A 26,505-nucleotide genomic window follows, 5' to 3' on the forward strand; every position below is an offset into this window, starting at 1 on the left:
CTGCAGGTTTGTTGTGCTGTCACATGGGAAAATGCTGCTGCTGAATAGATCCAGCTCGGCCCCGCTCTCTGCCAAAGTGTCCGCACAAAGAGCCTTCTCAGCCGCCCCTCTCTCCGCACAGCGGCACCACCACAAGCTCACACATACCGTTAGCTTATTCTCGGCCCAAGGGTTGATGATGTGTGTGTGTGTGTGTGTGTGTGTGTGCGTGTGCAGTCCTGTGGGAGTCACACGAACCTGCCTTCTGTTTATCTTCCATCACTTGCATCGCTGATCTTTTGTTAATACCACGCCGGGCTTTGCTCAAACAAAGTGATGGTATTTGGACAGGAGCGAGGCTGCTGGAGGAAACTGTAGGTGCCAGACTGATGATAGGAGAGGATGTTTGCTTGGTGCCAAAGAGTTGACAGAGGATGATTCATTGAAGTCCTGAATCGACGGTTTTTAGTGATTTGAAATATGCTAAAAATAATTGAATGAATTGAATATATAGACGGTGTAACATTAACATTTAACATTCCCATGTTAAAAATAGATAGTTTAACCGCTGGCTTGTTCACAGCCTGACTCATTAACTGCTTTTGTTTCTTGCCCCATCAGACTTTGTTGTAGCCATGTTGGCATTTTCCCAGATGCCATGTTATCATGACTAATGGAAATGATGGGCAAAACTAGAAAAACAACACCTGGGTTGTAATAAACTGGGATTAACTTTGAAGTATATCGTGAATGTGTGGATGTATTTTCTTCAGCAATCCCACATCTGCCTCCTCAGCTGTCAAGTCACTGATAAAAGTGGGATTGTCTCTTTGTTTCGCTGCAGTATCGAGTCTAAGAGGAAGCACAAGCAAAGACATTCCCCTGAAGTTGTTTCATTTTGTTCTGAAGAATGCCACGATCAGCATTCTGCAAACCTACAGTATCCTTTGACCAGCAGCACTGTTATATAACTCACTCTCTCCTGGAAAGGTCTGCATAGTCACAGCAACAACAACAACAACAACAACAACAACAAAAAGAAAGACCTCTTTGCATATACCATTCAGAGATGAGACTGCACCGATCAATGTTGCACCATGAAGCAGAGCGAATCATTTGATGAATGATGTTGTCAGCGGCTGTTGCCAGCAGTGAGTGCGTCACCGAGGCTGTTGTGTGTCCCGTCGATGTGTCCTGAGCTCACGCGCAGCCCGGGTGTCTCAGCGCTGTGCTGTTTGGCTGCTGCTCCCTGCCTTCATGTTTGTGTCCCTTCCTGACAATTTAGAAGCGGACCCTGGCAAAATACCTTCCTGCCGTCTCCGGTGCCAGCGCGAGACAGCGCGCCCCCCCGCAAAGGGGAGAGCTCTGTGTGTGCGTGCGCGTGAATGTTGTGTTTGGCAAAGTTTCTGGTTGCCAGGGTGTGCTCAGGCTGTTTCCGAGCCCGCTCTGCCAGCGCTGCGTGCATGCTGGAGTGTGTGCATGTGTGTGCTCTTTTGAGTGTGTGTGTGTGTGTGTGTGTGTGTGGCCAGCTCTGCGGTGGGTCATGACTCAAAGGAAGGATTCAGAACAGGCGGTTCTGAACTCAACAGAAGGCTCGAGAGACAAATAAAACTCAGCACAGCGCTTCTTCCCCTGTCGTTCTCTCTTACAATCCCCCCCATCAGCTTGTTTTTTTCCTCCTGCCTTTCATCTCTGCCTCTCGTTCTCCTACTGTTCAGTTTATCCCTGTGTGTGTAACTGCGTGCGTGCCCATGTATTCCTCACTGCCAAATAAAGGGTTTTAGCGATGATTACGCAGGATGAATAAACCTGTTTGATCACACGCTCTCTCTTTTTTAAAATGTCTCTCCCTCCCTACCTCCCTCCCTCCCTCCCCCCATCCCAGAGTAACTGTGGGGAGGTGTTGCGTATCCGCCGGGTGCTGATGAACTCACCGGAGATCGTGTCCATCGGGCTGGTGTGGGACTCAGACCACTCCGACCTGGCGGAGGACGTCATACACAGCCTGGGGACCTGCCTGCGTCTGGGAGATGTAAGGGGATCACACACACACACACTACACATGCACATTACCGCTGTCATTACAACACATTAACATATGCCATTGTACGCCTATGTGAGCCAAGCGCGCACGCCCACATAAATACAGACGCAAGACTCTAAATGTGTTTGTGGAAATAACTTTTTGGAGAGCGCGCGCCAATGAGATATTTATGGTGGTGATTGCACCGTCAGCGCCTCGGGGAGCTCATGAGACTTCCCATGGATGTGCCAGATTTATAGCTTCTCTGGTGGCAGGATTTGTGGGGAGGTCGTGGGGTCCACCACTATGGTCGAGATTGAAATGTTTCGACACATATCGGATGGATTGCCATTCGATGTGTTGTTAGCATTCATGTTTCCAGAGGATGGATGAATCCTACTGACTTTGGTGATCCTCTGACGTTTAAGTTAGCGCCACCATCAGGCCAAATGACCATTACCTCACCCATTGGTTGGTGGACTACGAATGTGAAGCCTCGAGTTCGTCATTTTGTCCGTCACCATCTTGGTTTTTTGGAAACAGAAGTGACACGAGAGGGTGAAACAACAAAATGTTAATAGAGTAACATATAAATATGTATATATGTATATAATACAATATGATCGTATTGGCATGCCAACACACTAAAGCACACTCTGCTTTATTGCCTATTTGACTAAATGATGAAATGAACATCATGCTGTGTTGAAGAAGACTTGAAACTAACGATTGAGATCATGAACTCATGTTTGCAATATTTACGGAGGTGTTAAATAATAAATCATAATTTTTAGCAGTTGCTATTAGAGACTGAAATCTATGTGATTCAAAGATGCAACAATTGCTTTGAGAACTACAGCTACAAGTCATTTTTTCCAAATCTTTTGCTGTGATCTTTTCTGTCTTCTGTCTTTTCTGAACTTCTCGAATGTTCATAAAAACTCATCTGTTCTCACGATTCATCCGTACCCCTCGACTCGGCTCCTTCGTTTAGCCGCGATGTCAAAGGCCAATAAAAAACTGAAATATGAAATAAACGATACCAGAAAGACACACGTGTAAATGCAACACTGCGCAACACTGAAATACACTCTCGGCATGCGCTTTAGAGCCCAGTAAACTCAACCAATACCGTTCCAGCTCACTCTGAAAAACAACACATTATAACACATTTCCACACCTGACTCCCATTATTCTCATGTAGCTGCTTTCACACCTCACACGTGTCCGACCCCTGATACTCCGTGTAATGTTGATGCATTCCAAGGCAACTGTAACATCTCCAGCCGCATTCTGAAGCGATATCTATGAATAATGGATAAGTGCATATGTGTTACAGTGAGTCAAGTCCTTTCCTCTATCTCCTGTCTCCGCCTGCTGCTGTTTCCCTCCTTTTCATCCCGCTCCTGTGAGATGACGCCGTCAGATACGAATCTGAGGCACAATCTATCGCATTCTCTGCTTTTGTTTCGTCGTTGAAATCAGACAAAGCGAATCCATCTGCCTCCTGTATCTCTCCTCCTCTTCCACTGCTTTCACGTTCTCTCTTTGTCTGTCCTCTGCATCTGCTTTCTCTCCGGGTTTGCTTCCCCGTTACTCTTTTATGTTCTTTCTCTCCTTAGATTAGATCATTTCAGTGCTGAAACGATTCGTCGATTGCAATTCATAGATGACATCATGTCTTTTATCAAGCAGAAATGCTGGAAACTTGCTGCTTCAAACTGATCAGATATGAGGATTTGCTGTTTTTCTTTGTTTTGTATCGTTGTGAATTCAATATCTTTGAGTTTTTTTGATTGTTGGTTGTTGGCATTTTATTTTCTGCTATTTTGTAGACAAAAGACGAATTGATTAAAAGCAGTTATCAACTAGAAAATAACGCGCAGTAGAGTGCAGCTCTCTGCCAGGTGTGTCTGCAAAAGACCACTGCTGTATTGTTGAATGAATGAAGCAAATATTTCACTCGCACATCTCACTCAACAGATTCACTCTCACTTTAATCAACGCAGCTGTCAGCGCCGGCTCCGTGCAGCTGAACTGTAGTTCACTGTGTATTAGCCCGGTTAGCTGTTAGCTCTGTCAGCCAAACACACTGTAGTCAGTACACCCACCGGCTGCTAACATCCAAGTAGCTCTCCTCCTACCGACATAAGAAGACAGCCTCGGTTGTAGTCAGTGCTAAGTGACAGTTAAATACAGAAACAGGGGTTTAAACTAGGCTGTCATGGTATCAGATTTTTGTGGCCAAAATAACTCATGAAAATCAATGTTAAAATCAAAATGAAAGAAAAACAATAACTGTCAAATTCATCGAAATTAGTTTATTGTGCATTTCGTCCCTTTATTTTGGTGAATGAATTCCACTCAAAATACGCGTGTAGGAAGGTGGAGAGAGAGTCCGTAACCATAACTGTATAAAAGTGTGAGTGTATCATCAACTTGATATCAATATTTCATTTTTAAATGTCAAGGTTATCGTAAATACCGGCATATCGGGACTGAAGCAGTTGTTAATCACTAACAGGAGTGTGGAGTCAGCGACGGTATAAAACATCCAATAAAATGTGTTTTTTAAAAAGTGTGAGTCAGTGTAACCGAGAGGTCCTTGAGCATACAGTCGCAAAAAGATATGAGGCTGACTGGTCCAGCAGTGCGCGTGATTAGCCGTGGACAGCCATTACTTTCTTAAACCAACACCCTCAGTACTTCAGTTTGCATTCATCTGTGTATGTAACACGTGCAAATTGTATTACTGTGAGATCTGTGCATCCCATCTGCATGGAAAGCTGCAGTATATGTGCATCACTGTGCAGTATGTGCTGCATACAGTGAGAGTGCAGTGTGTGAAGGATTACTGCATGCAGCATACTGTATAGGTGACCAAAAATGTGCTTGTATTCACATTAACTCCCCCTATCTCTATCTCCCTCCCCTACCTCTCTTCCCTGCATCCCTCCCTCCCTCCCTGTCTCCTCTCCCTCCCCTCTCTACCTCTCTCTCTCTGTAGTTGTTCTACCGTGTGACAGAGGAGAGGGCTCGCCAGGCGGAGCTCTACTTGGTGGGCATGGTGTGCTACTACGGCAAGCACTACTCCACCTTCTTCTTCCAGACCAAGATACGCAAGTGGATGTACTTCGACGACGCCCACGTCAAAGAGGTGAGACACAGTGTGGAGTCTGCATGCTGCAACGCGGGGCAGGGTGTGCGGTGCTGCACAGTATCCGCTGCATCTCCAGTTGTGCCCGTGAGAGCAGCAGTGACAAGAACTACGCCGTGTGTGTGAGTTCATGCGATGCATGGTCAGCGGGGGCGGCTTGAGATGGAGTATGTGCTGGAGGTCTAATCCCTGTCTTTGTTCAATCGTAGCACGTCTTATGTTGTGATACTTGCAGTAGTATCACTTTGCAGTGACTGAGCCGACGGAGGCCGGGTTTGTTTGTGCCAAAAGTGTGATTTATAGTCATACTATATGTCCTTGACACTTTTATCAGGCACTGTGCACACTGTCGCTCATATTAGGCCATTGAGCGAATGGAAGAATGTGATAATATGATATCACGAAGCACCTACAGCAGCACAATGTGTGTTTGACCTTCTAGTTATCGTGGGATATGTTGTGTCTTAATATGGATAGATTTACTTTCTCTTTATGTGTGTGTGTGTGTGTGTGTGTGTGGGGGGGGGGGTTATATGTATGTTCATGCGTGTCTTTCTGTGTGTGTGTGTGTGTGTTGCCCTGCTGCTCCTCCAGATCGGCCCTAAGTGGAAGGACGTGGTGTCTCGCTGTATCAAAGGCCACTATCAGCCCCTGCTGCTGCTCTACGCTGACCCCCGTGGGACGCCGGTGATACTGCAGGAGAGCACCAACCCCTGTAGCAGCTCCAACCCACAGCTGGAGCTCCAGCACTGCAGCAGCAAGGCTGGTTACGACAGCGAAGACTCCGGTACAGCAAAGATGCCACACTCTGCTACGGATCAGATTACTGAGTGTTTATCATCGGGGGGGGGAGGGGGGGGGAGGCATTGTTTCAGCTTTGAAGCTCTGACCTTCAACCCTATCATCCAACTTCAGCGTCTGTATACTGCAAAGCCTGAACTTGTTTCCCTGCCTTTGACTGTAACCATATGGGGACGCAGGATTAACTGAAAGGTCGTCTCCCTTTCCCTCGTTCAGGTCGGGAGCCGTCCATATCCAGCGATACTCGTACCGACTCTTCGACGGAGAGCTCGAGTCACCGCACCTCCCGCAGCCGATCCCTCCACCAGTCCACGGGCAGCCACCTCTCCAGCGAATCCCAGACCACGGTGGTCTGTAATCACGACGCCGGAACACCGCCGCACGGTGCTGACGCCGGAGGTAATACTGCAAAAGTTAGCGATACAAGTTACCATGTGCTCACAGAGTAAAGCTGCACCTTTGGTAAAAACACCCTGACAGCTTCAAACAACTGCAAATACACAAGTGACTGCAGTGTTTTCAGGGAAAGTACTAAACTGCGGAACTTGTTTGAGGAACCAGTAAGAGCAAACAGCGGTAATGAAGTGAGTTGTTTGTGCTTGGTCCCTGCAGACTCTTTAGGTTATCCGCCTTGTTACTGGTTATTCTTATGTTTACTTGCACTGCTGCCTACATAATTGGCCCCTGTGGGATGAATGGAAATGTTATTGGTTTACTTTTTCTGTCTTTCTCTCCCACGTTCAGAGTCAGCAGTGGAGGGTCCTCCCCGCCCTCCCTCTCCTCCTCTGCAGGAGACGGCCGTCTTCCTCCTCTCCTCCCGCCGGCCACTCACCGCCTCCTCCTCCTCCTCTCGTGCCCTGTCCTCCTCCTCTTCGTCAGGAGTTGGGGGCTGTGAGGGCGGGGCTGGGGGACCCCACTGGGAGGATGAAAGCACCAGCAGTGAGAGCAAGTCCAGGTACTGCGCCACTGAGACACACGAACACATCAACTTGAGGCACGCTGCCTTTTGAATTCCCATTCAAACCGTGTAAAGTTGCATTTCATCTATTTTTTTTTATGATTTTATTTTCTGACTTGAGCAAAGATCAGAACACCTTGCAGTTAATAAGTGAGAAGTCCTCTACCTTATGCAAACAGATGTAAAACTCCTGCTCTCAAAATCTTACTGAAGTTATTGTACTATTAAGAATAAAATGTACCATGTGCAACTTTTGAGTATTTCTCACCAGTCAAGCAACTTATATTTGGCGAGGACATAACATCATTCTTTCCTCTCCTGTGGCCGTGTAACACCTCATGTAACATCTTCCTCCCTTGCTTTGTAGTTCTTCTGGAGGACGCTACAGGCCAACCTGGAGGCCCAGAAGAGAGGCCCTGAACATCGACAGCATCTTCACCCGACCGAAAGGCTCCTCTGTGGGCTACAACACCCTGCCTGGTCCCTCTCTCCCTCCGGAGACCCAGGACTTCCTTCCCTTGGCGGGACCCGCTCCACCCTCACAGCCGGGGCTGCAAGAGGCGGAAGGGAGGGAGGCTGGGGAGTTGGAGGCGGGGTTCGGGCTGGTCGGACAGCCCAGGTCTCTGGGCAGCGGGCGGACAATGGGTCCCCCTCCACCTCTGAGAGGGGTGGAGCACCAGCCACGTCTGATTCAGAGGATGGAAAGTGGCTACGAGAGCAGTGAGAGGAACAGCAGCAGCCCCGACAGGTAGGAGACTCACCAATAACAATTACTGTTCCTTCCTTTCCGTCTCTGTCGTTCATTGTCTTTCCCTCTCGGGGTTTCTCCGTCACATTCAATTTCCCTTCATCAGCTTGAAATACGAATGTGAAAATGAACAACAACAACATGTCCAACAATCCATAACAACGAATCAATCAACGGACAGATTTGTCAAGAGACATATGATCTGCACTCAACATTTCTTCCTCTTTTGTCTCTTTTTCGTGCTCTCTTTCCCTCCACAGGGAGGTGGGGCAACAGAAACGGGTGCTGATGTCAGGACCTTCATGGCGTTCGGTGCCAAAGTCAAAGAGCAGCGGTGCCATCCTGCAGGAGCTGCCCTCGCCCAGCTGGGGCGGCGGCACCAACACAGGTGTGTATTACTGCGTGTGCTTTCATTCATCTACTGCAACCTGGATTTGACCCGATTGATCGTTTGCATCTTCTTTTTTTGTGTGTGTTTGCTCAGGTGGAGCAGGGCGCAGTGAGCTGGACGAACTGCAGGAGGAGGTGGCGAGGAGAGCCCGTCAGCAGGAGCAGCAGAAGCGGAGGGAGGCAGAGCGGGAGGCTGCCATGGGATTCAACCCCAAACCCAGCAAATTCATGGACCTGGACCAGCTCCAACACCAGGGTATGGAAACGGAAAGAGGGACGAAGAGAGAGACAGAAAGAGACAAGTGGGAGGGCGAGAGGGTGGAGGAGAAAGAAGAGATGGGAGGTTAGAAGTTATTTAAGGAGAGCGAAAAAGAACGGTTCACCCAATTTACAGAACACATCTTCTCTCACGTACCTCCAGTGGTATCTAACGATGCAGATAGTTCCTGTTTTTGATGCCAACGTTTTATAATATTCGTCTTTGAGATTTCTGTCTCTTTTTCCACACAATTGATGGGAATAGAATTACATTTTTGATTCTTACAGCAGTTCATACGGACAATTTCTTCTCTGGAAATTAGTTCCGATGCAAACTGTGTCTGCATGCCATGAATCAGTCAGTGAAAATATGTTTTTGTATATTTGTGTGAACTGGCCCTTAAACAGCGGCATTAAAAGCTGCACAGGAAAACTTTTTATGTTTAAAGAAGAAGAACCACTGACTTATTGGTCAGTTTCAATCTCAATTTTCACTCACACAAAGTAAAAGCAGGGCAAATGTGTGGCATTTTCAGTTGAAGGGTTGTGAGGCTGTTTTAGGATCGGGGCTAATAAAGTGTATTTTTATGTTAAAATCTGGCCCGGTGCAGATTCAAGGTCACATTATCACCTGTTGTCTAGTTTAGTCACAGTCACAGTGACTTATACGTTCTGTCTGACTTCTTTGTCCTCATTCCCATCTGTTCGTCTGTCTCTCCATCTGTCTCCCTCCGTCCGAATGTTTTATTTGTCTATTAGTTCAGTGTGTGTGACTCTTAGTCGTACTTTATATATATATATATATATATATATATATATATATATTTTTTTTTTTTTTTTTTAATTTATTTTTTTTTTTTTTTTTTTTTTGTGTCATCCATAAGTCTTGTATGTCAGAATAAGTGTGTGTGTGTGTCTTTGACATTTCCAGTTAGCAAAGTTCAGGAAGCAAATCCTGGTCAGATCAGGTTTTACCGACATGACTCTTGTGGGACGTTTACTGACCAACAATAAGAGTTGGAAACTTTTCAGGATCATTTCCATTCAAAGTCACAAACCCAGTCCAAGTTCAGAGCTCTAGGGAGTTCACAATGCTCGTGAGTTTATAGTTTGCATATTCCGAGTGTGTGTGTACACCGTTTGTGTCTCCCTCCCTGTGTATCTGTGTATCTTTAAGTGTGTGTGTGTGTGTGTGTAATGTTGTGTTTTTCAGAGCTTTAGATGTGAGACTTAAGACAAACTTAAAGGGACACTCCACCAATTGTACATGTCAATGTCAATTTACTAGCATAACGAGACTGTAATGCCTTCTGTGGCTCTGGAGGAGCTTCTGGCGTAATTTACATCAGATGAGTAATCTCATTTTGGGCTTTGGGACTCCTCATTTACGTCACAATGGGGCCATGGAGTTATGAAATATTTAGTCACATACCAGGAATGGAGGGTCTAACGAAAAACGTATAGCGGTGCATTATGGGAAGTCCGTTGTTTTGGGAGCTTGACTCATACTAGAGACTAGAAGCTGGTAGTTGCATACATTTCTTCTTCAGCCCCTACCAGCTCTGTTGGTGCACCAATTTGGTCTCGATTGAAATATCTCAACACCTATTGGTTGGATTGCTTCGATATTTTGTTCATACATTTGTGGTTCGAAGAGGATGAATCCTCCCTGACTCTGTTGATCTCCTGACTTCTCCTGCAGCGCCTCAACATTAGAATGTGTCCAAACTAATGAGTTTTCCCATCAACCTCAGCTGTACTTGGTGTTTTTACCATGTGCTAACATGCTAACACGCTAAACAAAAACGCTGAACAATAGACCTGGTAATTATTTTTAGCTCGAAGCGCCGCTGGGCCTAAGTACAGATCGTCACAGAGACGCCAGCATGGCTGTAGACTCTTACTCTCGTTTAATCTGTCTCTGGCAAGTCCCCCGACCTTGTGGATTTGCAGTACTAAATACACAATCAGGACTTGAGACTTGACTTGGACTCGATTGCTGTGAGCTGACGTATTTCAGACTTAAACGTTCAGATACAAAAACACTTCAACAGCAACATTGTCATGGGTAGCATTCAGACACTTTAAAGATCTATAGCTTGCAATTTGCAGACTTGTGACTTGACGTTGACATGACCGAAATGACACGAGACGTTTATCAGGACTTACTCTGACAGACTTGACAGGTGGCTCTGGCATGGTCCACATTCCTGTATGTGTGTGTTTTCATGCGTATGTGGTTCTTGCATCCGCACGTTATATGTTTCTGTGCCTGTGTTACTATTTTAAGAGAATACGTGTTGGTGTGTGTGAGAGCCTCGTCTGAACTGCAGGTGTGCAGGTTTTCCCCTCCAGCTCAGCACTTACTAAATCTATATCAGGGATTATCATGTTGTGTCCTGTCTGTCCTACTGTGTGTGCTTCAATGTGTTCAGCCTCACGTACCTGACACACACACACACACACACCCCTGTGAGTACACTCAACCTTGATGAAGTGAAAGGACGACTTGCGAATGAACAGATGGCATCACTATCAGTGCCATTACGTAACAGAATTTGGTTTCCCACATCCGTATCGATGGTTTCAGCCGGACTCTAAACAATCTGCCTCAGTGTTTTAGAGGATGTTACAGCCAATGACAACAGAGCTGCCGTCTACCGTCCTTCATTCTGTCTCTATCAATCAAAAGTCTGTAAAGTCAAGCCAGGATGGATGATGGCTGCTCTTTTATTGTCCTCTTCTGCATCTTTTCTGACAACAAACTAACACCATTCAGGGTGCGTTCAAAAGGCTTCGCACCATAGAAAGCTGAGTACTTCTGTAGACACCCTGTCTGGTGTCTGTGGCTTCATCAACGTAGCCTTTACGTTGCTCCTCATGTATCTAATCTTGACTTTTTGACTTACTAACTACAGTCCCAAGTTTACAGATTGATGCATTTACTGTAGAGTTGCAAAGTAGCGAGTGATGCTGGGTTTGGGAATATTCTTCCACCCTGTAAAGTCTTAAGTTTCCTGATAAATGTTATCCTCAATGTTGGCCAACACAATTGGTTCAACTAAGTGTGACAGTAGAGTAGCACAAGTAGAGAAGAGTCACTCAGAGAACAGACTGAGTGCTGTTTGTTATACTGGACAGAAATATTGAATATGCTAACATTAGCTGACATTAGCCATCATAAGCTACTGGTCTCACCAGACCAGGTCATAATTGAGCATTATGATGTGATGTATTTCTTATGGATGCAACTTTTCATTTGTAAGAGTATAAATATCTCAAGCGTTACATGATCTAGTTTTAAAGATGCTATAAGTGGGTCATCAACACATCGATATCATGGTGTTTTGTATGTACTGTTCAACCAATCCAAAGAAGTTCTCCAACTGTCACACAACATTGCCACTGCGTAGACGCCCGACAGTAACTGCAACTGTAAACATGTATAAAATAGACACGCACTGACTTACAGCAGAGGAGCGTATTGCATGCCGGCCCCCTCATAACCACTCCCTCTGCTCTGCTTCTATTGTCTCTGTCTCCTTCTGTCTCAGCTGTTCTTTCATCCTCATACGTTGTCTCTGTCTTCATCTTTTTACTCCCTCTCCTTCTGGTATTCTTCTTGTTCGTTTTCGTTGCTTTCGCGTTCCCTCGCTCTTTCTTTCTCTCGGCCACTCTGTCGTTATATCTTCCTGTCTTTTTCTCTTTTTTATCTCCCACTCTGTTGTTAACATCCTCAGCTGTGCTCAGACCCCTGCATGAGGCTAACGCTCATAGCGGATTGGTTGTAGCTGCGTGCATGAGGAGCACTGGGGGCCCAATCAAACGCAGGCAGGAACAGGAAATGGAACGGGAGACAGGAAGCACCCGCCCACAGGGGCCTCGCAGGTACCACCACTGTCCCCCCTTATGTGTCCGCAGCGGTGCCTGTCTCAAAACCACCTCAGACCCCCTTCCTCCCTTCCTCCCTCCCTCACTTGGTGTGTGTCCTCGGCTCAAGCGGTCCTTAAACCCAGCCCAGGACTCCTCTGTGTGTGTCCTCTGGGTACTGGCTGTCTAAAAACACCTCAACACCCTCATGTTTGTGTCTTCAGCTCTGGCTGCCCAAAATCCCAGAACCCTTTTTTTGTTGTGAATCCAAGCACTGCACTCTCCCATCCTGCTGTGTGTGTGTGTGTGTGTGTCTGAATGTGTGTGCGTTCTCAAGCACACACACTTGACTATATACAGTAACTTCTCATCCCCTTTGTGTTTGTGTGTTTGTTGCAGTGCAGTAAAAACCTGCTTTGCTCGGCTCTGTGTAGCCATCGAGAGTAAAGAGAGGGAGACGCTCTCTGCTTTTCCGTGCTTCACTGCTTCCCTGCGCTGCTCTTTGCATGGCGCTGATCTGTCCCTCTGTGCAGCCCGTCGCTGTGTTTCTGTCCCGTGTGCTGCCGTGCGATTGTCGTCACAGATCCTGTGCTGTGGCTTGTTGTTTTGTTTGTTTTGTTTGTTTTGTTTGTTTTTTTGCTCTGTGTTTGTGTGTCACAGTAAGTCAGTCCGCTTCCCACCTGATGTGTTAGTTTGGCTGTGTGAGGAGGGGAAAGAGAGCTTCAGCAGTGAAGTTTTCATAACAAGGGTCATATTTAACATTTAAATAGAGTGAGGCAGCTTATCTAGAAGCTGATATAAAGAATAAATCACATTTAATAGAGTTAAATAATAATATTTCGACATGCAGGCAAGTATCGGGCCCAAGCATCCCATGGATTTAATTATTAGTTTATTTATACCTTTGGGTTTTGGACTGTTGGTCACACAAAACAAGCTATTTAAAGATGTCAACTGTTTTACTGACCCATTTATTATAAATGAATCGAAAAAGAAAATGCATCGATCATAGAAAATGATAATAATAATACAATTTAAGGAAATTAAATAGAATAAAAATGTGATTGATAAAAGTACTAATGCAATAAAACACAGACAGACACAGAATAAAAACTATTTAAAAGCTATTTTGGAAAAAAATAAAATATTTTAATTGCAAAGGCCGAGTCTCCTCTTTTTTTAATCACATGGGATCTCGGGTTAAACTCATATGACTTTAGCAAGTTTGAAATATAGACAGAAGTGATGGTGATAAGGTAAGACAATGATTGATTTACTTAATTAGTCACGTTAATGTTGGGTTAAGTCTTTGTTTCATTCAAACTCAATTAAAACTGCAGCGAAATTAGTAAAAAATGTATTAATTGTAAATCCAACAGCAGGAAGGAGGGATGAAGGAGGAGGTAAAGCTCAGCGCTCAGCCTCTTTTATTACCTTCCTCCTCTCCTCTATTGATCAACACAAGCCTCAGATTTATAGCTTGCTGCTGCAAAGCCTGCTGGGTAATTACTAAGGCTGAAAAGAGACAGGAGAGTTTAGTGTGGGGGATGGGGTCTGACACTCACGTAGACACAGACAGGTTAGCGCACACGCTCTTTAAAAATAGACCCACACATTTACAGACTTGTTCACACACAGTTTACCACACACACACACACACACACACACACACACACACACACACACACTGCTCCACTGATAGAGTACAGAATCTCTGCAGAGAGGATCCACTAATGTTCAACATACATCATGTCCTCCACATATCAATGGATGTAAATCAATAACGTAATATAGTGGCCCGCCGAGACTGAATTACTCCAGACTGTAGAGGCCACATTTATTTTCCGTGTTGATCTACTGCATCAGCGCAGATAGATTGCTGTTTTGAGAATGAGATTAAATTCTTCAAGTCTTTGGTTGTTTGGGGATGTGGATGTGTTCGGATCAGAGAGTGAAGTTTGGTGAATCTGCAGCGAGCTGTCAGTCTCCGGAGCTGAGCTTGTGCCTCACTCATGAACAGCATGGCTGTGAGATCCCACACACAAAGCGGCATCATTGTGTTTGTAGCTGTTCGCTCTGTATGAAAGTGAGCTTGTGTGTGTGTGTGCGTCTGTTTTCTGCTTGTTTATCCTGGTGTGCTGTTGTGACCTTCCCTCTATGCAGTAACTCACCTGACGTTTTTGTTCCGTGCTGCTGGCTGACTGACACCCTCCTTCCCTTGTGTCCTCCAGTGAACAGCCTGGCCCGGTCCAAGTACTGCTGACGCCCAATCAGGAGGAGGAAGAGGACCAGGCAACGCTCAACCAGGACGCTGCTCTGGGCCCGGACCCGCCCCCTCCACCCTATCGGCCCGCTCCCCCTCGACCCCCGCTCACCCTCAGCATCCCTCACCCTTGCGCCCCTTCCAGCCAAGGGGGGGAGGAAGAGGGTGCGTGCGCGGGGAGGAGAGGGGAGGAAGGCGAGGATGGGAGGGAGGGGACGGGAGTGAGGCTGTGCGAGTTGCTGCAGGCAGGGGGGGTGAGTGTCAGACCCCTGGGGAAGTACTTAGCCATCTCTCTGCCCTCGCTTCCTCTGCGTCTCTGGGATACACACACCACACACACCGCACACTCCACACACCTTGAACCCACACGCACACACCCTCCCCCTCCGCCCCCTCCTCCTCCCCCATCTTCCCCCCTGGAAGCTTCTGGGCAAAGGAAACCTCTCACGCCTCTCTGGCAGCCCCCCCAGCTCCATTCCACCACCGGTGCCGCTCAGCATTGGCCGAGGCACGAAGCTGCCGGCGACAGCGGCACACGCCATTGGTCCTCCTGGAGTTTGGACCGCCCCGACGCCGTGGTGACGCCATATGACACGCCCCCCGACCGATGTGTCCCCATCAGGCCGCAGGCGACCAGTCAGCACTACAGCTACAGTTGCCAGGCTTCTCCAGGGCACTACATCTCCCAGCATGCCCCAGGGCAACACGGGGATCCCTGCTGTGACTGTGAAGAGGCTGAGCTGTCTGAGCTTGACTCCCTTTACCAGGCCAGTCTGCAAGCTGGAAAGACAGGTACACACACACACGCACGCACACACACACACACGCACGCACGCACGCACGCACGCACGCACACACACACACACAGGCACAAACAACATAACTCAGAGCTACCACGGTACAACTTCTAAAATATATTACAATGAACATTTATGAACAATTATTACATTACAGTTTCATTTGAATATGAATCACTAAATAAAAACAACATTTTTTTATAGTAGAGCTGAAACGATTGGTCTATTAATTAATTAGTCAATTGTCAGAACATTGATCAACAATTTTGATGATCAATTAATTGTATGAGCAATTTATCAGAGTTACCTTTCGTTATTAACATCGTTAATAGAAAATGTCTGATTGTCGAATAAAACAGTTTAAAGACACCTGAGAGCCTGAGAACTTTGTGATCGGGATTTTTCACTGAATGATGATTAATGAATCAACCAACAAGCAACAGATCAATTGGTAATGAAACTGTTGCAGTACTATGGTACTGTATAAAGTTTACTGTTAATTCTCAAACAGAAATTCTCCTTAATGTATGTTCCTATAGAGACAAAGCTATTTTGAAATGTATTTCAAACCATGTTTAGAAATTGAGAACAAGCTAAAAACCTTAACTTTGTCCCAGTTCTATCCTACTCTGCATGCTAATTGTGAGAATGTTTGTGAGTGTGCATCGTGTTCACGCTGTAAAGGTGATGGAGTTATACATGGGAATGGATGAGCTGCTCACGGCTGCAAAAAAAACCCTTCAAAATATTAAGAGCATTAAAGTTTTTCGTAAAAAAAATACCATTTTAACTTTAATTGGTAGTATTGCATGATGTCACTATACCTGATAGTATAAAACCGATGTATGTTGATATTCATGTTGAATAAATATTAATGTTTTACATCGGATATGTAAGGGTAGCCTCTAGATTTATGAACATCGGGAGTTTTTTGAAAGCTTCCACTAATGGCAGACAACATGTTTTAGATACCATCCTTGTATGTTCGTGTGTTGACCTCCAGCCCTGCTTTGTGTGTGTTTTCAGGCTGCAGCCCATCAGAGAGACTCATATCAAGGGTGGGAGGCCAGGCTCGCTCCAAGACCCCCAACGCAGACATGGAGAGGAGTGTGTACGGGACGGACTGCCCCCCCACCTACCTCAACAAGGTAACGTCCACGTCTTTTTCAGCCCCTCGCAGGTCATCTGATCCATTTTCCAGCGTCTGACCGACACGTTCTCCCTCTGCAGCCAGTGATGTTGCGGGATCTGCGTTTGGGGGCGGAGCCTGATGATGGGGAAAACCTGAGACGAATCGGACGCAGTCTGAGCGGCACAGTGGTGACCTCGCGCCGCAGCCGCCTGACTGCAACGCGCAGCTTTGTGAGTGTGACTTCCTCTGCTCTGCCGCCTCCCTGTGGCCGTGCCGTTCAACTGCACCTGCCCGACGTCCCGTGGCCGTTGCACTTTACACTTAGCTTTTCCCCGGGCTCCTCTCCCCCGCTGTTTGTCTCATTTCTCCCTTTTGTTTCTGCTTTTTCGACTTCCAATCTGTCCCCCTCTCTCTGCTTCTCCTCCCACTCTTTCTCTCTCAAAGGTGAAGCAGGCTTATGTCAGTGCCTCTTGCTTACTTCCTCTCTTCTGAGTCCCTGTTGCTATTCCACCACTATCACCTCCTCCATCATCATCATCATCACCTTCTCATCACCACCTCCCTCCACCGCTTCACAGGTAAACACTGTGCTGGGCATGTATGACGTTACTCTTTTGATCTTTTAAGGGAAATACAGTACCACTCATCTGTTTAGGACTTGGAAGAGTGTACTTATTTCCTTGGTTGAGCTACTTTGAGTGCTAGAGGAGAGAGTGTGTGTGTGTGTGTGTGTGGGAGAGAGAGAGAGAGCAATTTCTAAATCAGGTCAGAATAGCAAAGTCAAATTATTTCCTTGGTATGCTATTCATTTTTTTGGTGAACATTTTCATTTTTGGCAAACTCATCTGGCACAGAAGTAGGTTAAGCCCCTATTTGCACATAGCTATATCCTGGGGATGGGATGTGCATTCATTGAATAACTGTGAGGACCCAAAGGTTATTTACACCCCTCTGCAAATGTGTCATGTGTCAAATTTAGTTAAACTCTCCAACAGAAAACAGCTTCTATAAAAAACCACGATCTATCTATACCATCATTCTTCTTTAAGGATCACAAATGAGTTGTCATTTGAATCCGCTCAGAAACAACGCCGGCTATTTCTAACTTTCGTAGCTCTGCTCCGCCAGAATGACGCATTGAAAAACTGCTGAGCTGTCTGGTTTGTTTGAGTCAATAAAGGTCTCTCTTTTTAACAAGTCTTTTTATCATCCGCGGCATCTGCCGTGTTTTTACGCTTCTTCAGTTTCAGTGTGCGAATATCGCTGTGGGAACGAAGACCAATGCGCATCGATCTGAAATATTTGTCGAAATATTCTTGTTCTCTACAGTAGAACAACTGTTGAATATTATAATTAGTAATAATTCCATTATTTTGCCCTAAACGACAGCTTGGAACAACTGTCTCTAGCCCTAATGAAGGCACTGCTGCTTTGAAGAAGAAAGTCGTGATTTATCACTGAACATGTCAGTTCTCTTCAGCAGCTTCCGTTTGTAGCGGAAACACTGACAACAGAAAATACTTTTATGTATCCCACACAGATATGTAATACATCAAACTGAAACTCCTGCGGGGGAAGCTGCCTGAGGCACCCAAATAATAAACAACCCCGGAAACAGTGATATCACAAATACAAAACAGCGAGTCGACGCTGACTCATAACACCTGTCACATTTGTTTTCTGTCTGTTTTGGATGTGAAGCCGCACAACTGCTCTGTAAAATACAAGGCTTTATTCCCCACTTGTTTTCGGCTGCCTTGCTTTCGTTCTGTGCATGTAAACGTTACATCCTGGTTTTCAGACACCTCGGTTAAAACAGCTCGAGTATTCTGAGAGGAACCAGGAAACTGACAACCTGATCCAGGTTTCTGATGTTCTGGTGTTCCATGTGAGGATGATAACATGTAAATGCTGTGGTGTGGCATTTGAGACGGTTTCTGGTTGACTTTTCACCATCAATTAGTCACATGACAGCTCTGGAATGCTCTGCCTGCAACTCTACGCCGCGCAGATACTTTTAAGAACCAGCTCAAAACCCACCTGTTTAGGCTGGCGTTTGAGTAAAAAGTAAACCCATGTCCCAGACCTGCTCTTAAAATATGTTTTACATTTATTATTTTTTATTATTTTTTATTTTTCTCTGTGTATGTAGTTTATTGACCCTAGGGTCACATTGTGTTTTTTATGCTTTTAAATGTCTGCTCTGTTAAGCACTTTGTGATACTATTGTCTGTGAAAAGCACTGTATAAATAAAAATTCATTCATTCATTCATTCATTCATGACTGGAGAAGACTGTAGACAAGAGGAACATAAATTACCATAAATACAAGATATACAAAACCATACAGGTCTTTCTTTTACAAAATAAAATATCACGTTTTTTATCCATTATTGGGTAGAAAAGGTTGAACCCTGTTCATACAATAACAACAATAACTTTCACTGCTCTTTAAATCTAAGTTTGTGGACAGTTGAAATTGAATTGAATAAATAACGGTTCACCTGGAAACATCCCTATTTTGATGAAATGCACTGTACTCACTGTATGCAACAGATACCCCCAAACAATATGCTGATGGTAGAATATTTTTGCACACATGTTACTGAAGTCAATTTTGTGTGGATTTTCTATATCATATTCGATATATCTTGCGCTCCAGTCCTGTTCTGGAAGAGATGTTTTGGTGTGATGTCAAATCACATTACCAAGAACTTTACGTTCAATTTCAGCCACATTTAAAAGTTCGCAGAGATAAATTAGAGGACATGCCTATAAAATGATATGAAATAAAAGACATTTAATTGATTCAACTGAAATGGTGCAGCAATAAACATGACATCTTGTGTTTAAGCAGTTCACTCAACGAGTGTATCGGTTCGGCGAATGTTCTACGTTGGAAACGTCAGTGTTCTAGTGAAAAGCTTCGACCGAAGAGCACACGGCATGCTGTTTAGAGCACCAGTGGGTTTGTGTTTGGACCTTCTGTCGCCCATCAGAAAGGCTCAAGTAGTTTAACCCTTGAACCTCTCAAAATGTTTGAATTTGAGGCGCACCTTCATGCTGATGCGACCTGTTGTCTCCTGTCTCGTCTCAGGAGCTGCCGGGCAGTGCGGGGAGTTTCTGGCTGTGTCTGACGGGCGTCAAGCTGTCTTCTGACCAGAGTCCCGCTCTGCTTCACTAATGTCTCACAAGCGGCCACCTCCGTGTCGGGGGGGGGAGGAGGGGTCAGCAAGCAGCGCCGGCATCCTGGACGGGGCCTCGCCTTGACGGACCTGGAATCGGCTCGGGAGGATCCAGCTCGACTCGTATCCTGTTCCTCCTCCTTGTCCCCGCAAACAACATGCACACGCAAACACATGCACGCACACATGCACATCTGCACTGACGTAGAGCCTCCCTCAGCGCCTGCAGCACCCCGCTTAGCCTCTCCTTGCCTCCCTCCCTCCCTCCCTCCCTCCCTCTCTTGACCTACTATTCTGTCTATGCAGTCACTCTGACCCCCAACTACAACCTCAACCTTCCCCCCTTACTTCCCGGGACTGTTGTTTCTTGTCTCCCCCCCTGGGTTTTTAAGAGGGCTTCCCTATGCAGTCAGCCTGGCGAGCATGCCGCTGTCAGTGGTGTCGTCGGCTTGGCCGCTCACTCGGCCGGGTCTGACGGGGACCTGAGCTCCCGGCAGACTTGTCCTCCATCCTATGGGACCCTCAGCTCAGGGGGGGAGGGGACTCTTACCAAGTAGCTACGCCTCTTCCTCTTTCTTCACGGGCCTTTCCTGTTGGACGCACACATAGCAGAACTGGGTCTATTTCAGATGGACAGCCATATTTTTTCGTTTCTTTCGTTTCTTTCTTCCTGTGTGCGCGCACAGTAAACCCGCCCGAGACCGAACTCACTAATTACTAAACGTCATGTGCAGAAACACTCATGTATGAAACCTGTATGTTAATTAATAAGACCTTATGGAATGTTGACAATGATAATTAACAAATATTGATGAACTTAAAGTGGTAATTCCTCATGTCTGCATTTCAAATAGGAGTGGAGTGCACTTCACAAGTGTCTAGCAGGAGTTTCCACCCCCCCCCCCCCCCCCCCCCCCCCACCCCCAAACCGCTCGCCGACCTAATGACAGCTCTCCCGTTTCTACCGGGAGATTAAACAAGAAAAGCGCTTTCTTTTTCTCTGCTTCTTTCCTCGTTCCCTTTTTTCCCTCTTTCTCGCTGTCGTTTATTCGCGCTCTTTCTTTCTTATTTCCAAACAGGAAACGGTAGCACTAGAAATAGGCCAACAGGGGAGGAAAGTCACGACGGAATGAGACGTATGTAGGTTAGGAAACCCTTCTCTTAGGCTTTGTCAATGAATGAAAGAGATGACTCAAGTGCGCTTTACAAGGTTACTCGGCAGAAGTGCACTTTCCGAAGGCTATTTGACTGAGAAGCAGCTGGAGAGAAGTCGATGGCGTTTGTTTTACTTAACGGCCTCAGGTGAACTTTAGTGGCACTTATCAATTCACACTTTATTATTTCTCCCTCAAACTGAAACTGGTTTTGAGACCTCAGATGTGAATAGAAAATGCTCATCTTCAGCCGGACAGTGACATGTCCAATATGAATATGCTTTATATGATATATATGTATTAGAGGTATATTTTCAGCCAGTGAGCTATCTTCTTCAGAGATGTCAACCATTCCTCAGTTGTATGAACAGTTATTATAAAGTGTCGAACAGTTATAACTTAATTCACCCCCTTTACTGAGGAGCATTTTGACATGTGTAGAGTACATTTATTATATACTTTATTCTAATTAATATAATATAACAGAGTCCTTATACAACAATTGGCCAATATAAAGTTCTTTAAGAATTTTAATGATGTTGATTGATCGTTGTAACTAAACCAAAGGTTGGCACTTAACTCAGAGAGCGTATTTAACATTGCTGTTTTTATTTTAAATTTAGGTTCAGATTTTGTTGTTGTTGTGTTTGTTTGTTTGTTTGTTTGTTTGTTTGTTTCTTGGGTTCTGGATGTGGGAGAATGTAGCCAATTGTAGCGCATGAGTCCGCTATGCAAATCAACCTTCCCTCACGATCCTGTATCAGAGACAGTCAGGAGGCAGACACACCCACCCACGGGCGCTCTCATGGACTCTGGCAATGGCAGGCAGAGGTGCAGGAGATCTCATGTTTAATGCTGCTGGGGAACTTTGTTGTTCTGCAATCTAACTGCTAAGTTTCAACCGACGGAATGCAAAAAGAGAGCAACAAGTAGGGAGCGAGCAAAAAAAGGGAGAAAGAGAGCGAATGAATGTAAGCCAAAGGATGAAAGTGTGTGTTTGCGAATGCTGTGGTGGTCAGAGACGAGAGAGGTTTGGAGAATGCAGACGGTTCACCGTATGTGGGTGTGTGTAGACTGTGTGTGTCAGTTGTGGGGTGGTGTTGCTCGGGGAAAGAGGGAACCTGTATTTTTGCAATAAAGTTATTACCAATGCACTCCCACAGGGGGCGTAACCACCGTACAACGTCTGTCTCGTCATTTGTTGGTGGAAAGATCAGGAGTAAAGATGATGTCCACCTGTTTCAGCCTGAGAACTGCAGTGACCTAGTACAAGACAAACAAGCATGTTCCACTTTCTGTTTGTGATCATTTATAAAAATCAATGACTTTATTTCTGCATGGAATGTTTACAATACTGCATTTAGTTTATTCTCTGAGGAATCCTTTAATACATTGTCATGGTGTTTGTCATTTCACACCACACAGGTTACTTACATTCTAGAGCTCAGAAAAAGCTCCTGCCTAAATATTTGAACAGGTGTCAGCGCTTACACATGAAAAATGACCTAAATTACATGTCACATCACTCATTTCTGTAGAAATAGTATGTTAGAAATGACAGGTATTAGAAATGTAAAATTAAAGAAAGCGCTCGGTTGTGGGCTGTCTCAAGGGCCTTGTGTCGTGATAAGAAACAATATCAATCATATCTTTGAAAAATGCACATGCACACAAAATATCCAGATGTTTTCTTAATTAGCCATTGTACTTAACTCCTATTGTATTCGGGGAGTGATGGCTGCTTGGGCAAAGACATACAATTCTAATTTAATTACATAGTTTTCATGATACAAGTAATGCCATTTATACTTTTAATTGGACAAAATGCAACATGCTGAGTCCTTTTCTTCATCCTCCACAGCTGAGCCACCCACGCCCGCCACCACATACTCTTTCTGACGGGACGTACCTTCCAGATTTTCCTTTTAGTTACCATCATTACAAATATTTGTAGCCCATTTTATTGCAGTGTCACCTAATTTAAAGTGCTTGCAGGTTCATTAGTAGCAATTTGATGAACAGACGTTGGCGTTAACCGTCTTTCTGCAGCAGGTACGCACAGTAGAGCAGAGCTGCTTTTTAGCGGAGGACAGGAGGCAGAGCCTGGAGGACAGATTGCAAACTGTTGATAAGGTTGTGAAGGAGGTCAAATGCTGCGTCCTTACCCAGAGTAAGGGAACTGGTTACAGTGAGACATTGTGGTGTATCTTGAGATTCATATTTCTTAGGATATCAGTGATTTCAAAACTGTGTGCATTTGGTATTTGTTTCAGTGCAGAAAAGTATCTCATTGATTGTAAAATATATTGTATGGAGATCACTGGCTTATAATTTAGAGCAGACCTACTGTGTAATTATGCACAATATTTTTTGAATTATGAAAAAACACAATCGGCAACTGTAGTTTAAAAACAAAATGTCAACAGTTTGCAAATGTAAACAACTTTATTAAAGCGTGCTGCAGACTTTATTTTCCAAGGTTAATTGGAGCATCAACGATAGATATTTTGCTTGATCTTAAGCATAGTCCGTGTATATACTGGACATAATGTTGGTCTAAAGCAGGGGTATTCAACTAAAATTCCAAAAGGTCCAGATCGAGAAAATCTCCTCGGGCAAAGGTCCGAAACATTACAATAATATCTAGCTTGCGCTATTTACTGCCATATATATATAAATATAGTCAAGAAGCCTAGTAGTAGTAACAACGTCTCTGTGTAGTCAACAACTGTCAAATCAAATAAAGTACATCAATTATATTTCAACAAATTATTACTCTGTTTTCAAATTCAACTGGATGGATTATAAATAACACATAGACATACATAAATAACTGTTCTTCTCATTTAAAGTGAAATGAGGTCTGGATTAAAGGATATGAATATGTGTTTGACTCCGTAAGTGTGTGTCGATGTGTGAATGAATGGCTTCATGCAGAGATGCATGCATGTACAGCACTGCAAACTTCAACGTCAATAATAAACACACAGTTGAATCAACACCTCTGTGAAAGTTTTTTACAAAAACTAAACATTCATATCTGAGCTGTTGTAGTGGATTGTATTAGATTATATAGTGCCTAACAAAGTGACCAAGGAGTTTAAACTAACAGTAAAATGACTGAGTTGCTTATTTTACTGGTGGACATCTGTAATACATGTAAAACATAATATGTTTTACATATGTTTTGTTACATTATGTTTTACATATTATGTAAAACATAATGTAAAAAACATGTAAAACATAATATGTTTGGTCCCCCAATCGCATGGTCTACAGATTGAATTGGAGGATGTCAGTTCATCAGTGACGTCATAGGTCCAGGATTCCATTCGAGAATGGAATCCTGGACCTATGACGAGAATGACGAGAATGACGAGAATGGAATCCTGACTAGAATTCTAGCACCTGACCGTGATGTGTGGTCAGTGTCTCTCTTTTGACTCAAAAGACCTGTTGAGACCCTTGAGACAAGTCATCGACCAAAAAGCTCTCTCAGAAAATGAAGATGAGCTACTGGAACGAATCTTCACTCGGGTCAAGCGCATTGTTGATTTCTCCCCGTCTGGAGGGAAAACTTTGCGACGCAGTCGTCAATGTCGAGGACGTAACGTTTGAGATCAACAAGGTCTTCCTGTATCGATGCAGCACGTACTTCCAGTGAGTTGGCTATCTGATATATATATATATATATATAGATATATGCTGTGAATGTATATCCTTCAAATGAGCAGAAAGTAATTGTTAATGATGAAGTCTGGGAGACTAATCACGATATGTGATGAATTACATACGTTCATGGAGCATTTCTGACAAGTTTGACAAAGAGGAGAAGATATAATATATCAGCTATAGTCTCTCAGATCCATAGTAATGTGCTTTTAAGCAGATTAGTGTTGATTAGTAGCATTGAGTAGTTTGTGTGTTCAGAAAAGTGACTGAATTAATTTAATGCAACAAAACGAAAAGTAATTGCAAACACTTGAGATGGTTAATTCGACACACAAATTGAAGGAAGAAGCTGTTCACTGCTGCACAAAACCTGAGATGAATTGTAGATTGTGGTGAAACAGCTCCAGAGAGATCACAAAAGAAAACAAAAATAGCATACAACATGAAGTATTACATATTTGTGACATTTATTTGACAGCGACATTCTTATTGCCAGTTACACTCGGAATGATGTCCGGCGGTTTACGTATTGTACAATTTCCCTTTAATGCAAAATGGTGTCATATGTTGATTTTGTGAATGCTTATTTGAAAACGTGATCATTGTTATCAATGAGACAATGAGAATGAAAATCTGAAGTCTGTTTCCAATCCTCTGCTCTGTGTTTATTCTGACCCGCAGGGCTCTCTGGAGTCGCTGGTCACCTCCAGACAAGGAGGTCTTCCACATACCCGGCCTGTCTCCGGACATGATGCAGCTCATCATTGAGTTTGCGTACACCGTGGGGGTGACCGTGGCGCACTGAGTTAAGAGGTCGTCCGTGAACCGGAAGGTTCACGGTTCGATCTCCCACTTGGATGTGTCAGGTGTCGAAGTGTACCTGAGCAATACACTGAACCCCCGGCTCCCCGGGCGCCTGTCATTGGCAGCCCACTGCTCCCTATATACAGGGATGGGTCAAATGCAGAGACAAATGTCCCCCTTAAAGGGATAAAGATAGAATGAATTCTATTCTATTCACCGGCTTGGTCTCTGTGACGGAGGAAGACGTGCAGGAGCTGCTGCTGGCAGCCGATCAGCTCAACGTCATGGGCGTTGTGCAAACTTGCTGCGACTTCCTGGGCGAGCAGCTCTGCCCAGAGAACTGCATCGGCATCTTTCAGGTCACCGACACCTGCTTGTCCATCGAGCTGCGGCTCAAGGCCTACCACTTCATCGTTGACCACTTTGAGAAGGTGGTTTTGTCCGAAGAGTTCCCGCAGCTCTCCGTGCAGCAACTCGCCGACATCCTCGGTAGAGACGACCTCAATGTGAGCGAAGAGAGCCATCCTGTGCTGGATCTGCGGTGCTGAGTCGCGAGTGCCCGTCAAAACCTCCCGTGGCGTAGATGCACTCGCCCAGCACAGCGATGCTCACGTAGCATCGGCGGTGGTACATGGGTGGCCCCTCGTGCCAGGTGCACGTGCTCACGTCAAACCTGCGCACGCTGTTGAAATGATCTACCCTGTTGAAGCTGCCGACGCAGTAGATGCTCCCGTTGAGGACGGCGGTGCCGTGGTAGGCGCGAGGACCCACGTCTTGGTCTGTCACCTGCATCCAGAGGTCGGTGCTGACGTCGTACGACTCGATGCTGTTCGTTGGATCGGCGCCGCTCCAGCCCCCAATGGCCAACAGGATGCCGTTAGCCAGGCGAGGGCGGACGAGAGGGTTGCTGAGATGCGCAGAGGGTCTGAACCTCATGATGGGACTTAGGATTTCGATGACTGCCCTGACCATGTGCAGGCACTCAGCGTTGTTCTTCACCAGCTCATTGGACATCACGTTCAACCTCAGGTAGTCCTTACTCAACACCAGTCGCACATACACAGAGACCGCAGCACCGCAGCGAAAAGCAGACATCGCAGTGCTCTTGTCTAAGGTATATGTTAACCTTCTGTCACCAGATTTAGTTAAGACCATATCCTCACTACTCCGTGTCTAGTTGGCTGGTTACATGGTTGAAAAAGATACAGTCCGCAGTAGTGCGGTCATGGTGTTCTTTTTGCTGATACTGTTTCTTGCGTACCGTCTCCTTGGTACAAGGCTTTAGGAAATCCAACCTTGTCCGGATATGTCTGT

The 26,505-nt window shown here is 45.2% G+C and overlaps 1 protein-coding gene across 1 annotated transcript in view; it reads left to right on the top strand.

Annotated features, from left to right (window-relative positions):
- Positions 1-20,345, top strand: part of usp54b (ubiquitin specific peptidase 54b) — a gene marked incomplete at its 5' end in the record, with an annotated part of 36,410 nt that extends 16,065 nt beyond the window's left edge. Inside the window, 13 exons of the mRNA XM_079292701.1 lie at positions 1,865-2,011; positions 5,010-5,159; positions 5,754-5,946; positions 6,177-6,359; positions 6,705-6,915; positions 7,286-7,666; positions 7,927-8,054; positions 8,151-8,399; positions 12,055-12,202; positions 14,416-15,239; positions 16,271-16,392; positions 16,475-16,606; positions 19,474-20,345. Of these exons, the coding sequence (XP_079148827.1) occupies positions 1,865-2,011; positions 5,010-5,159; positions 5,754-5,946; positions 6,177-6,359; positions 6,705-6,915; positions 7,286-7,666; positions 7,927-8,054; positions 8,151-8,399; positions 12,055-12,202; positions 14,416-15,239; positions 16,271-16,392; positions 16,475-16,606; positions 19,474-19,560 (2,955 nt within the window). The 3' untranslated portion in view covers positions 19,561-20,345. The remainder of the gene's footprint in view (positions 1-1,864; positions 2,012-5,009; positions 5,160-5,753; positions 5,947-6,176; positions 6,360-6,704; positions 6,916-7,285; positions 7,667-7,926; positions 8,055-8,150; positions 8,400-12,054; positions 12,203-14,415; positions 15,240-16,270; positions 16,393-16,474; positions 16,607-19,473) is intronic.
- Positions 20,346-26,505: the final 6,160 nt, after the last annotated feature.

The sequence above is a fragment of the Melanostigma gelatinosum genome (assembly GCF_949748355.1).
Source record: "Melanostigma gelatinosum genome assembly, chromosome: 21".
In the NCBI taxonomy this organism is placed as follows: Eukaryota; Metazoa; Chordata; class Actinopteri; order Perciformes; family Zoarcidae; genus Melanostigma; species Melanostigma gelatinosum.